Source organism: Crocodylus siamensis, chromosome 2 (genome assembly GCF_052110815.1).
Source record: "Crocodylus siamensis isolate JL-2025a chromosome 2, ASM5211081v1, whole genome shotgun sequence".
Lineage (NCBI taxonomy): Eukaryota > Metazoa > Chordata > Crocodylia > Crocodylidae > Crocodylus > Crocodylus siamensis.
Window position 1 is genome coordinate 25,474,496 of NC_143396.1, and position 12,766 is coordinate 25,487,261.

At 39.2% G+C, this 12,766-nt stretch overlaps 1 protein-coding gene across 1 annotated transcript in view; it reads right to left on the reverse strand.

Moving 5' to 3' along the window:
* Positions 1-1,421: 1,421 nt before the first annotated feature.
* WFS1 (wolframin ER transmembrane glycoprotein) overlaps positions 1,422-12,766 on the reverse strand; it is a 38,296-nt gene continuing 26,951 nt past the window's right edge. Inside the window, exons 4-8 of the mRNA XM_090035562.1 lie at positions 12,255-12,399; positions 11,289-11,459; positions 10,322-10,402; positions 4,787-4,938; positions 1,422-4,309 (exon numbers count right to left, since the gene is read on the reverse strand). Coding sequence (XP_089891688.1) covers positions 2,501-4,309; positions 4,787-4,938; positions 10,322-10,402; positions 11,289-11,459; positions 12,255-12,399 — 2,358 coding nt within the window. The 3' untranslated portion in view covers positions 1,422-2,500. The remainder of the gene's footprint in view (positions 4,310-4,786; positions 4,939-10,321; positions 10,403-11,288; positions 11,460-12,254; positions 12,400-12,766) is intronic.

Sequence of the window (12,766 nt, forward strand, 5' to 3'; positions counted from 1 at the left end):
AACCCCTTGCTGAAAGGAGTACTTCCAGGGGCAAGGGGAGGGACTTCTGGTGGCAAAGGTCGGGGGTTAGGGGGTGGAACTTCTGGCCACAAGATGGCAACCAGGGGACAGGGCATCTGTCAAGGGGTGGGGTTACCTATGCCACCCTCAAAGGCTTGCCATAATTTGGTAAGCAGCTCTCCACCCTAAATAATTGCCCACCCCTGGGCTTCCTGCTGCAAACTAAGGAGCCCAGAAGTTCCCATTCTTGCTGTAGTTATCAGGGCTTCTAAGGTTCCCACTTCATAGCAGTGGATCCCTTGGCTGCAGCCCAAATAGTCCCCCAGAGAAAGGATTCCTGGAGGCAGAGCCAACATATGGAACCAGTACCACCAACTGTTGGGGATTTTCTAGTACTGTGTCCCAGACTTCCTGAAATGAGACACTTGTACCAATTCTAAATAATTGGTCCTGGATTGATACCACCAGTCAGGGCTGTACAGAATCTGCTAACAGGATGCAGTGTGCCATTGTGGGAATATTGCTATACTTTTCTAGGTCATGATGACATAACAGTCAGTTGCTTGTAGCTACATTTGGACCTAGAAACAACATTGGTACATCACCATGTACATGCCATTGAAATAGTTAGCCCCGATAGCAGAGTGCATTAGTCTGACTGCAGCACAGCACTGTGATGGCTATGCTAACTGGAACCAAGGTGGTATAAACTACTTCAGCCCCAGAAGTCTGTGGAGTGCCCAGTTCTGAAATCCAGATTTTGCTCCTATGTCAACACCTGGACCTTTGGGGCTGTCCTTTATCCCCCTACACCAGGGGTTGGCAACCTTTTGGCATGGTGGGACACTGCTTAAGACCCAGCCCCACTGCAGGCTGCATCCCCACAGCAACCACAAGATGCTACAGAGGAAATGAATTAAAAAAAAAAAAAGGCAGGCAGGCACTAGGACCCTGTGGAAGCTGCCTCTGTGGCTCGAGTGTGCTGCAGATTGATTCTAAGCTACTGCAACCAGATCCTTTCCCTTCACAGGCTGGAGTTCTAAAAAAGAAGTGACAGACTAGGTCAATAAAAAAGTTTTAAGAGTCAAAAACAGGATGCATTTGGAATAAGTACATTAGATCAGAGGTTCCCAACCACCAGGCCGTGGCCAAGTACCGGGCCACAAAGCGTTGGCTGCCAGATCACAGCACAAGCCAAGTGCCGGTTCCAGCTCCCGGAACCAGGTTGCTTGCTCCTCAGATGCGCACTGCCCCCGGCTGCATCCCCTGGCCTGGCCTGGCGCAGCCTGGCGGCTCCTCGCTCCCATCCGGTTCTGCTGTTGGATCGCAGTATAAAAAATGGTTGGGAACCACTGCATTAGATTATCTGGATATAACGAAGTACAACGAAGATGCTAAGAAAGAAAAGTGTATTATTTAGACCATGTAACCATGAGTTCACAGCAACCGGAAAGACTGATTTTATTGTGTATCATGTGAATTACTTCCCATACAATTGAGGCTGGAAATGTGTTTTATACCAAACACTCAAAATGTATATGGACTATAATGTAAAGCTGTTATAAGAACAGAATCAGTTGCTCACAATATCAAAGCATAACCAATGAGTGCAAAATCCCATTTTAATTCAAATTTCTAACAACATTTAATTTCCACAATACAGATTATTAAACAGTTATTTCATTTCTGTCTCCATTGTAGATACAGTATTTTTTCAATTGCATTAGCTTACCTATTTACCAGTACCATCACATCACTCATCTTACTGTTTGGTGCCTGTGATTCATACACCATGATGGATTATAATTTATAGTGCCATATATGCAGATATCAAGATTAGGATGGATATCATGTTTGTGTTATAAAGAATACTTAATATAACCCAAAAATGGAAACTCGAGTTCTTGAAGCAGCCTTGCCAGTGTGTAAAATGGCGTCCACCTCCAAAAGAAGCATTCATATCAAATAATCTTTTTGACAGGTAAAGCAGCTTTCTTCTGTAGACACACATCACAACATCAGATTTCACCTAACTGTACAGTCAACCTGTCTCTAGATACCACTACATAAATACAAGGGACATCACATCTTGTGTTGTCTACAAGATACCTATTCTAAATTATACATGTTAAAGTACATAAATATTGTGAATATTTCAAGAATAAAGTGCTTTTAAATATCAAGCAGATGAATACAACTTAGTATTTGTACCACAGGAAAAGGCCGGCTCCATTTTGGATAAAAGAATATTCATGCAATTAATCTGCAGCAATTCTCTGCACTAATTTATAGTAATACTATTTATCACCTCAGTCTCAAGATGCATGGGTCAGGTACAGCATACATACTTACAAAAAAAACTCAGCCAGTACTTCAGATTAGCATACATTTTTAAACATTGCTACAGCAGTTATTTTTTTTTCCTTTTTAAAGCAGCCAAGACTTTGGTAGTGTAAATGCATTATACACTGAAGATACCACTGAACCAGTAAATAACTTATTATGCAGCTGACAGGAATGGAAAGAAGAAAAAATCAAAAGCAAATTTAATGGCGTTTTGAACTGTGGTTCTCCAGTCATGCTCTATTTTCACATGCTTTCCTGCAGGTGTAAGTTTTGACATACAATTTAAGCAAGTGATTGCTTTCAGTTCAAAGACAGGCCACTTGCTACCAAGACGACCTTCTAGAATTGTGCTGAATTCAATAGTGCTTCCTTGCCTCAAGTTCAGCAACACTTTCTTAAACTCACTGCTCGCCTTTAGCACAATATCTTTGGTTATATCATCTTCCTCTATAAGTTTAGTTCCATTTACGCTGTTGAAAGGCACGCCCACTGTTATTTCAAATTTATATCGATCAAACTTTTTCATGTGGCAGTTATGCTTAGTGAGATACTTGAGACGACACAGTTCCTCTTCCTCCATAGTGATATTTTTTGGGTCACACACAGGATACGTTTCGCCATATAAACATCTCATCCAGTCACCAATAAACATTGGAAGCATGTTTATTGCAGATTCTGCACTATTGTCAATTTCTGTAACCCTGACATATTTGAACCGGCCAGTCCATGTCACTCTGTGTCCTTCTAGATGACTACATAAAATCTGGGTGCGTGCCATGTTAGTCTCCTTCCATCCCCGGGGTCCGCAGAGGAAGGCATACTGATTCCAAGTCAGCGTAGAGTTGTAAACCTTCATTCCCTCTGATCGGTACACATAAAACCAACAGAACAACACAACAGCGGTGATCCACACCAAAATGAGTTTTACAATTGAGCTCCGGGTTAGAGATTTAAGCATGTCAATTATGAAGTAGTTAGTTTTTGTCCACCATCGGAAAACCAAAGGAATACTACACAACACAAGAGTCACCACAATCTTCATGAGCTCCAGAGAGATGAACCACTTTATGAAATGGACAAGAAACATTAGTGCAATGCCTACTAGTAGAACTGGGAGTGCAAAGAGAAACAGAAAATATCCAACTGATGCACGAATGAGACCAATGCCAGAGGACTCTCGCAGAATAACCACAGAGAGTTCGCACCACATAAAACACACTAGATATGGAACCAGGTAACAGTAGGTACCTTTAAAATTCCGCAGTTGTGCCATTCTAAAGAAAAGGTAGAACAAGTACAAAAACAGAAGGCATGGTATGCTCACATTTAGAACAAGGAAGTGGCCTACAGGAACAGTAATGAAGGTTTTACCTAACAATTTCAGGTAGCCCAAGTTTACTGGCAGTATCTGCAAGAGTGACAGGGAGCCAGCTGCTAACTCAGTCAATAACGCTCTTCGTGTGTAAGGTTCTGCACATGTGCTTAAACTCAAGTAACTTGTTACCGTGAAGAAAAGAGAGATGGTTGCCAACTCTGAGCACGGTATGCAGTCTCTGCTTGCTATAGGGAAGGAAAAAATGACAAAGAATACTGAAAGCAGAAAGTAAATGTACGGCTCTAAGTGATTCCACCCAAAGTTCACTTCAGCTTGCTCAACATCTAGGTTTGGCTCAAAACGAAGTAATAGGTCAGTTAGAGTGCGGAAGTTTTCCCAGGCCTTACTGTCTTGAAAAACTTTCAGTGTACAAATCACCATGGAAATAAAGGATAGATAGAAGATGATTAATGGAATAATGAAGGCAAAAAAATCAATTGTTAAGTTACTGATAATAAAGAAAAAAATGAGAGCATTTATGTGGTGTGTGGGAATAATAGTAGACAGCCAGTGCATTCCTGCTTTAGATGCGATTTCTATGAGGTGATCTTTCATTTCCATAATGGCATGAAGTGGATATTTTACAACCTGGAAAAAGAAAAATACGTTGCGTTTACCAACACCACTGTGTATGTACAGTGTTCTTCACATTAAAACAATAGCAGGCAGCCAGTCACACCTAATGCGACATGATAACAAAATGAACCTTTTCTGGGAAGGCTATTTTAAGTTGCCCTTATCATGTCCTTATACATTATCCAACTGTTTTGATATTTACTGCTTCCACAGAAAAAAACCCCAAGTTTCATTACCCATGATGCATACTGATCTAGCATGCTAATCTGCTCAAGGATAGCTGCTCTAGATTCCTAATTTATACTATGCCCAGAACATCACTTACAATAGCAACTGTATAAATGAAATTATGTACCCACACAAGTTGTAACATTACTTATACTTATTTTGTGAGACTAAATATGAGTTTTGAAGTTAGAGGCAGAATCACTTCAGTTTAAACAAATTAGGAACCCTTCAACAAGTCTCATGAGATATGTGCTTAACTACCTTTAGTCGCAGTGGTAGTTCCTCAGGACTCTTGCCAGCCAATTCATCATCATCATCATCTTCATCCTGCATAATCAGGTTGGAAGGGATGATCCCCTTTGCATATTTCTTGGTTATTTCGACAAAATCATCCAAAGCTATATACTTCTTAGCTATAAAAATAAAATAGAAGTTACTAAAATCCTTCAGAATCACACCCTGATAGCTTTAGAAGATAAGCCTCCTTAAAACCAAGAAGGAAGTCATTTGCAAAACAAATGGTAGACTGGTACTATGGTGAAATCTAAGTTTTCATAACAGGTCCCTACTTAGTGATTCACTGAGAGATGAGCTAAAAAAACCCAAACTACTTCTACAGGTACCATACTATCTTCTATCAAGCAACCACACTACCTTCCGAGTTGAATGGGTCATGTTTATGTTTTTTTTAATGTATTAAGTATTTCTTAAATGTAATGCACAAATGATATGGGTAAAAAGTTGATGCACATGAGTATCTGATAAAATTCTTCAAAGGAGGGAGGCCAATGCATTTAATTAAACACAATATGCTATATTTTATATTAAATATCAAAACATTGCCAGGATTGCAGCGTAAATACAAAAAATATTTACCTATTAGGATAAGCATAAGCCCCCTTTAAGCGCTCACACGGTCATTATTTTTCAGATTTGTTTCTTAGCTCAAGAAACATAATGAACCAGGGCTTTCCTTTCTCTCTTTAGGTAAATGAGGGCTGTCCAACCACAGGCTGCATGCAGCCTAAGAGGTGTTAAGTTGCAGTCCCCACCAGACCATGACGTGCTCCCACCTCCATCCCCTTCCTAGGGGGCAGTGCATTACATCATGGCATAGCACGAGGCACTCAGGGTGAGGCCAGGGCCATGCAGTGTACAGAGGACTCGGGGAAGTGAATGTCCACACAACATTGTTGTGGTGGTGGTGGTAGTAGGAACCGAGGAGGTGAGAGGGGGTAGAAGAGCCCACGCAAACATGCACTGCTGCTGGAGAGGATGAGGGGTGCGGGTCGAATACAATGTAACAAAAACATATCAGGCGTATCGGCCCAGGAGACCGTGACCTCCCACTGGTGGGGGCCAGGGGCATATGGGTCCTGATCACTTAGAAGCTGGACAGCCTTGAGGTAAATCATTAATTACATTTTAAGTAAGAGCAGGCTTTGTGCAATGTTAAAAAGAACTATAGGGAAAAACCCAATATCAAACTGAAAGTCTGCCTTACTGAATCAAGTGTCAGTTATCTGGGAAAGATGTTGCACAAACCTACAATTATATCTGTAACTAACTTTAAAAAATGAGCAAGTCATACAGATGATTAAACATGAGTTTTCTTCTCATTAGTTTTAACAGATTGTGAGGCTGGGGGCAGTGTACTCTTTCAAAACATATAAGCACAAAAACATATGGGTGGAATGGACCACATGAGGTCAACTAATATAACCTCCTGTTCTAGGCAAGATAAATCTCAGACAAACGCGTGTGTAACCCACACTTAAAAAAAAAAAACTTTAAAAAGGATGTGCAAGTACACTTCCAACTCCTTCCACATCCAGACCTACTTGTTAGTGTGGATTAGTCAATTTCTGTGGAAGCCAAATCTGATGTCATTTGTAAGGAAATATAATTAACACCAAATTTCTTCATACACTGAAGCATCACATATATTATTTGAGATATAAAAGACTTCTAAATGACAAAGCCTATAACAAACCTCCTACATGGTAAGTTTTAATAGTCAGCTGACATGCTAATATACTGAAGCTGGTCTGTTTTATATCCATGTGAGCCCAACTTAAAGGCAGGAAATCAGGCCAATCCACTAAATTCAAAATGACATGATCATTTTAGAGGGTTTGAGACCTGCATTTGTTTTTGTTTGTTTTTTTTAAAGTAGAATGCTACTAGTTAAATATTGGCTCTTTGAAGCCATGAAATCAAGCAAAATTGCTTTCTTAAGAAGCTTATCATATAAAAAAAAAAAAAAAAGAGGTAAGATACAGCAGTGTGCTTTACCCTGATGTTCAACCTCACAAGTAGGGATGTTTGTGTATTTATAACATAAAATTTTAAATTTTAAATATCCTCACCCTGCACTGCAAGCATACTTACTGTCATACAAAACAACATCTAGTACTCCTTCTAAGCCAAAGAAAACTCCGTGAAATGTTTTAAACTTTTGTTAGTATTCTCATATAATCTTATTCACTCCTTTCACAGATTTATAGACTGAACCAAAGACCACAGATTTCAATGGGAGTCTTTCTACCAATGCGAGTCTTTCTACCGATGCATTTAGATCAGATCCTTAATGAACAGGCAGCATTATCCTACTAACGAATGGCGCGTGCCTCCGGCAGCTGAAGGGGCATGGTGGTGATGGGAACGTGGCAGCAGTGGTGGGAGCGAGGGAGCTCCCGCAGACATCACTGGTACTGTCGGCAGTGGGTGGCGAGCGCCAACCAAGGGTTGGTGACCACCCGCAGCTGCCACCAGCGGGAACTGAGGACTAACTGCAGATGCCGCCAGCGGCAGGGTGGTGAGCAGCGACTGCCCGCAGGCACTGCTGACACTGGTGGTGCCTTTTTGCAGGGGGTGCACATATACCTGGCATGCACCCCCTATGCATCACCCCATTCCTACCAGGACACGAAGGTGATGCTATTTATAAAAAAGAACAGTTTTTTTAGCTGCAGAATGCTTAACAAAAGGTGTCTGGAGTAGAGCTAGATCCTTCGACAAGACTTTTGCAGGATTATGGGATAGGCCATGAGAAGGATATGCTGTTATATCAAACAAAGACATTTCCTTTTTCAGGCACTACCCTCAGTTTATTTTGGGGAGGGTGGCATATAAATCTAATAAATAAACAAACCACTAACCACTGACTATGTCACATCTAATATTCTATATATACTTTCCCTGGATTGGATATCTGCAAACCGATACCTAGCTTTAAAACTGCCTACCAAATGCAGCAATGCACTTCATAGGGGAAAGTTTCTTACTAGAACGATAGTAACTGCCCATGGTCAAGTAAAGAAGTAAAAGTCACTAATAGCTGTTTCTGTTCATCTATGGCAGGGGTGGACAAAATGCAGCCCGGGGACCAGATGCAGCCGCAGGCCATTCTATCCGGCCTGCAGGGACCCTAAAAATTTAGAAAACTATTTATCTGCCCTTAGCTGCTTGTCATGTGGCCCTCAATGGCTTACCAAATCTCAGTAAACAGCCCTCTGCCCAAAATAATTGCCCACCCCTGATCTATGGGCAGCCACAATCAAGCTGTTATTTCCTTTCCACAGTTAATTCCTACTTTAAATATTTGATGACAAATTTTCATTTTTAAAAGCTAGTAGTATTTTGACACTGAAGTGTCTCTTAAATTGATATTAAAAGCATATGTTGTAGGCTCTACTTCATTATTCACAGATTTTTCTTCAATTTGCTTATGACAAATTCCCTTGCCTCCCCCATTACAATGCAAAAAAAATGCACATCAATTTCTGCCTACACTTGCTTGTAGATTCATTTAATCTCATGTTATTTTATACCTGCCATTTAAAATTTCAGAAAATTATTGACCCTTTTTCTGACTCTCTTGTGAATTGCTAGAGGATCCAGAACAGAATAACCTGTTTTGTGTATATCTGCTATCAGCAGAAAAGAACTGCTGATTCAGAAGGTCAGTAACTAAGAGACAGAATATACAACAGCACCATCTTACATATGCGAAAGCAAAGGACATCTAGGGAACTCAGACAGGGATGCTTTACGAGAAGACAAGAAGAAAAAATGTGGTAGTCTTGGCCCTGAAGGATGATTTATTTCTATTCATTCAGAAGTAGTAACTGAGTAACAATAGATCTTAAACTGTTTAACACTTGAGACCTGAACCTAAGCTTGGCTCTCACTTATGTGCCTTCATTAAAGTACTGTTATTCATCTCCCTCTCACAAACTTCCCCTGTTATAATGCTTCTTACAAGTATGAAAAAGGTAACAAAAGCTACAAAAATCCACAATTCACCCTGAGAAAGTTTTGTAGGTTCATTTAGAAGTCCCAAATATAATGAATCATACAAACTTTGGAAGGAGAGGGACAAAGTAACCATATGGAACGCATACCCGAGAGACTGAAGAGAGTTGTAACATGTCAAAGCCAAAATAAGCCACTAAGACATAAATTACACTTCTAAACATTGAATACAATTATTATTTACTGTATACATTTAGATTCTCACTAGGAGTGTAGTAGAACACTGGAACCAGTTACCCAGAAAGGTCGTGGAATCTCCATCCTTGGAGGTTTTTAAGACCCAGCTAGACAAAGCCCTGGCTGGGATGATCTAATCGGGGATGGCTCTGCTTTGAGCAGGGGGTTGGACTAGATGTCCTCCTGAGGTCCCTTCCAACCCTCATTTTCTATGATTCTACAATTCACTCTCTTATTTGTATTGTTGCTAGTGGTTGTTATAATTAACTTTTTTGCTACACACATATGCACATACACTCACACAAAATAAGAAATCTACAAAATATATTTACTATTATATATTGCTAGGTATTTAATTGCAGGACCATCAGAACAGCCATGAAGAAAAATAAGACAGACTTTATATGAATTTGACATTTTTTTATGGGGGGAAAAAAATCAAATTGGAATTGTTCTGCAAGTCTCTCACTGAAGTTCAGGTTAATTATGATGCTCTTGGTACAGCATATATTATGCATGTTCTGGAAGGAGAGGGACAAAATAACCATATGGAACGCATATCCGAGGTCTGTGCATGATCTTGTTTTAAAATCTCTTTTGTCCTCCTATGTTTTCTTCTACTTTTCTTTTTTCTGTTTCTTTAAGTTATATATAAGATTAGCTACTGAACGACAATATTAGGAGCACAGAGGTTACCATGGCAGGCAGGCCAACCACTGTCATATACATACACACACACACACACACACACGTGTCATCTTGGCTGACAGTCCAAATAAGATGCTCCAAAAAGAGGAAAACTGGTATTAAATAGCTGCCTAATATACACACACACATACTGCAGGATGTGCATGCGTCTGTCTAGATATAATCACACACACAGAGAAAGGTCTCTGTTTGCTGAAGTATTCATACAGGAGGAAAGATAAATATGAGATAAAAAACCAAAACCTGAGGGTATGAATTAGAGGCAAGGCAACTGAAAGAAGGCGGAGCTGTAAATGTTTAAATGTCTCCCTTAAAAGATGCACAAAAAAGGTAAATGGGTATTATCTGAGCCACTGTAAAATCAAATATAACAAATTATAGACAGACACCTGATGATGAATATTTACAACCTGGCCTTAACTCTACTTCATTAGTTACTGTCTGAACAATTACTATATATTAAACACTGCAAAAAAAATTACAATATCAGTTTATGAAAATGTACCTTGGTTTAGAACTTATTCTGATGTTGGAACCTTTTTAGCAAGAAAAAAATAAAAGCATGGAAAATACTTTAAATAAGTATGCACTTACATTCACTGCTTACTAATCGCTCCAGCATTCTCCTTTGCTTCTGTACAGATTTGGGGACTGGGCCAGGTTGTTTTTCACCACCTGCTCAAAAACAAACATTTGCAAAAAGTTAAAAAAAAAACAACCTCACAAAGGTGAACAAATCTGAAATATGAAGAAACCTATGAAGACAAAATGCCGTTAGCAAAAGCTGCAATGTATGTAGAGACATAGCACCTCAAAACAAATGAGAAACGGGTACATACAGAGATATATGTTATTAGGCCTTGCTATAACATATCCTAGAGGGACGACGTATTGAGGCACAAACAAATCTTCCTCCAGAACCATCAAGGAAGTTACAAATGCATGACTAATGCCCAACTAGAAGCAGAGTAAGGATCTGCTGTATTCCTTGAAGGTTTTGGATAGGCAGTGTGGAAAACAAAACTTATGTTAAAGGCAAAACCATTTCACCAGGTGCTTTACAGTAAAAGAAAATGGCCCTAACACTCCATTTTTATCTTAAAGTGCCAGAAGAAAATGAACTAGCATTTACTGTATATAATAAAAGTACACTGACTTAACTAGTAAATTCAGGCATCTAGCAGGAAGGTCAGGGTTTTTTTAATAATTAAAATTAATATAACTAATACATACATGAATAAATAACTAATTAAAAATTACCTTTTTTTCTAGGGATATTCACTTTTGACTTTATTTCTAGTCTTTGATTTGTGTAGATTCTTAATCTATACAGATCAAGATTTGAGGTAGCACATGAAATATATTTTGGGGGGTACCAGGCAAATAACTGATAATGTATTATACAACACAAGGTTGTTAGTATGATTTTTCCTGAATAGGTTGCACACATTTTATACATTTTGTTTATTGACTTTACAGTCTTTTAAGGTTTTGAGTTCAGCTTTTCTTTTTAATATACTAATACAATATAGAGTTTCTCTTTTTTTTTTTTAATACTGACCTTCACTGTCAACTTGCCCAACATTCTCGAGTAGTTCAGAAACTGCTAACTGCTTCTTCTTCTTTGGATTTAATCTCCAATACATGACTAAAGCAGCTTTTCTCACCGCTCTCTCCAAATCAGTCTCAGATGATAATTTTTTCACTTCTTGCTCATTCTCAAAAGTGATGCCTCAAGAAAAGAAAGTATATTAGATATCATTAATTCCATATCCCGGAAAAAAATGACAGACATGCTTACTATTTATTATTCTTTTCAGTTTAATTTGAAATTTTTGGACAAGCCAATTCACATTTTCACTCTTCAAGTTAAGTAAGTTTTTCTTATGTTCTTCTGTGCCTATAGCTTGCCAGCTAAAATTATATGGACCTTAACTTTACGTTCTATTTTATAGATTTCTTTGGGGAATAATTTATGAAAAGAGTTTGCAATCTAAAGCCCATAACAACCATTCAAGTGAAAGTTTGTAGCAGGATAGATCACTCAGCATAAAAACAAGTAGATAATTCATGAAAAAATGGATTTTAAGAAGAGCCTAGATCCCTAACAGAAAAGAGAGAGACTATTCCAAGTGTAGAATGTGGCATGAAGTAAGGCGTGAATGTTAAAGTGGGAAAAGGTTTCAGGGAATAAAGGAATAGGGAGAGGGGCAGGAGAATAAAATAACAGCAGATCTGAGGGTGGGGTGTGATTGTATAGAGCTTCAATGGCAAGCAGGAGGAGTTTCAATGAGAGGTGATAAGGGGCAAGAATCCAATGAAGAAATTGACTGTTACCAACATTACTATGAGCAGAATGAATATAATGTTGTTTTTTAAATTAGTGAACCTAATAGGCTATCAGCAGCTGTTCAAATATGCGTTTATTCTGAGTGAATTTTTAACTCATCTTCCTTCAGTCCTCAAGTGGAGAGGGTTTGCAGTTAAAAGTAAAGAGCAAGGAGTCACCCCTCTGAAGAACACATACCTCTTCTATCTGCTAGGCACCTACGCAACAGTTTAACAGCTTCCCTTCGACCCTGCTTAGCAGCAAGAATCAGCCAATCAACAGCACTACAGTTATTGAGTTCTTCATCCTGTTCTTCTGCTAACTTCAAGAAATGTTTTCCCACCTAGAATAAATTGCAAATAGAATCCAGTAAATTATTTCAATAGTCAGTTAAACACTTTATTCTCTCAGCTAAATTTGGCAATATCTTTGGAAAGGAGGCCAAGTGAGTAGTGCTCAATACTAAGAAGCATCGTTGTAAGCTGTCCTCAGAAAAATGGCAAGAGACTGAGGACTGCTTCCAAAGCCTGGTGGAAGCAGAAGCAATGAGTGATTTCTGTGCATTTGGTCAAGTCAATAGCTTAGTTCACATTGCCTAAGCACATCTAGATACAGCACTCACGTAGTGAAGTTGGCCCAAAAGGCTGTCACCTGACCTGTGGGGCTTCCACAGATCCATACGTTTGGTGATGGAGGAGAGGTGGCAGCAC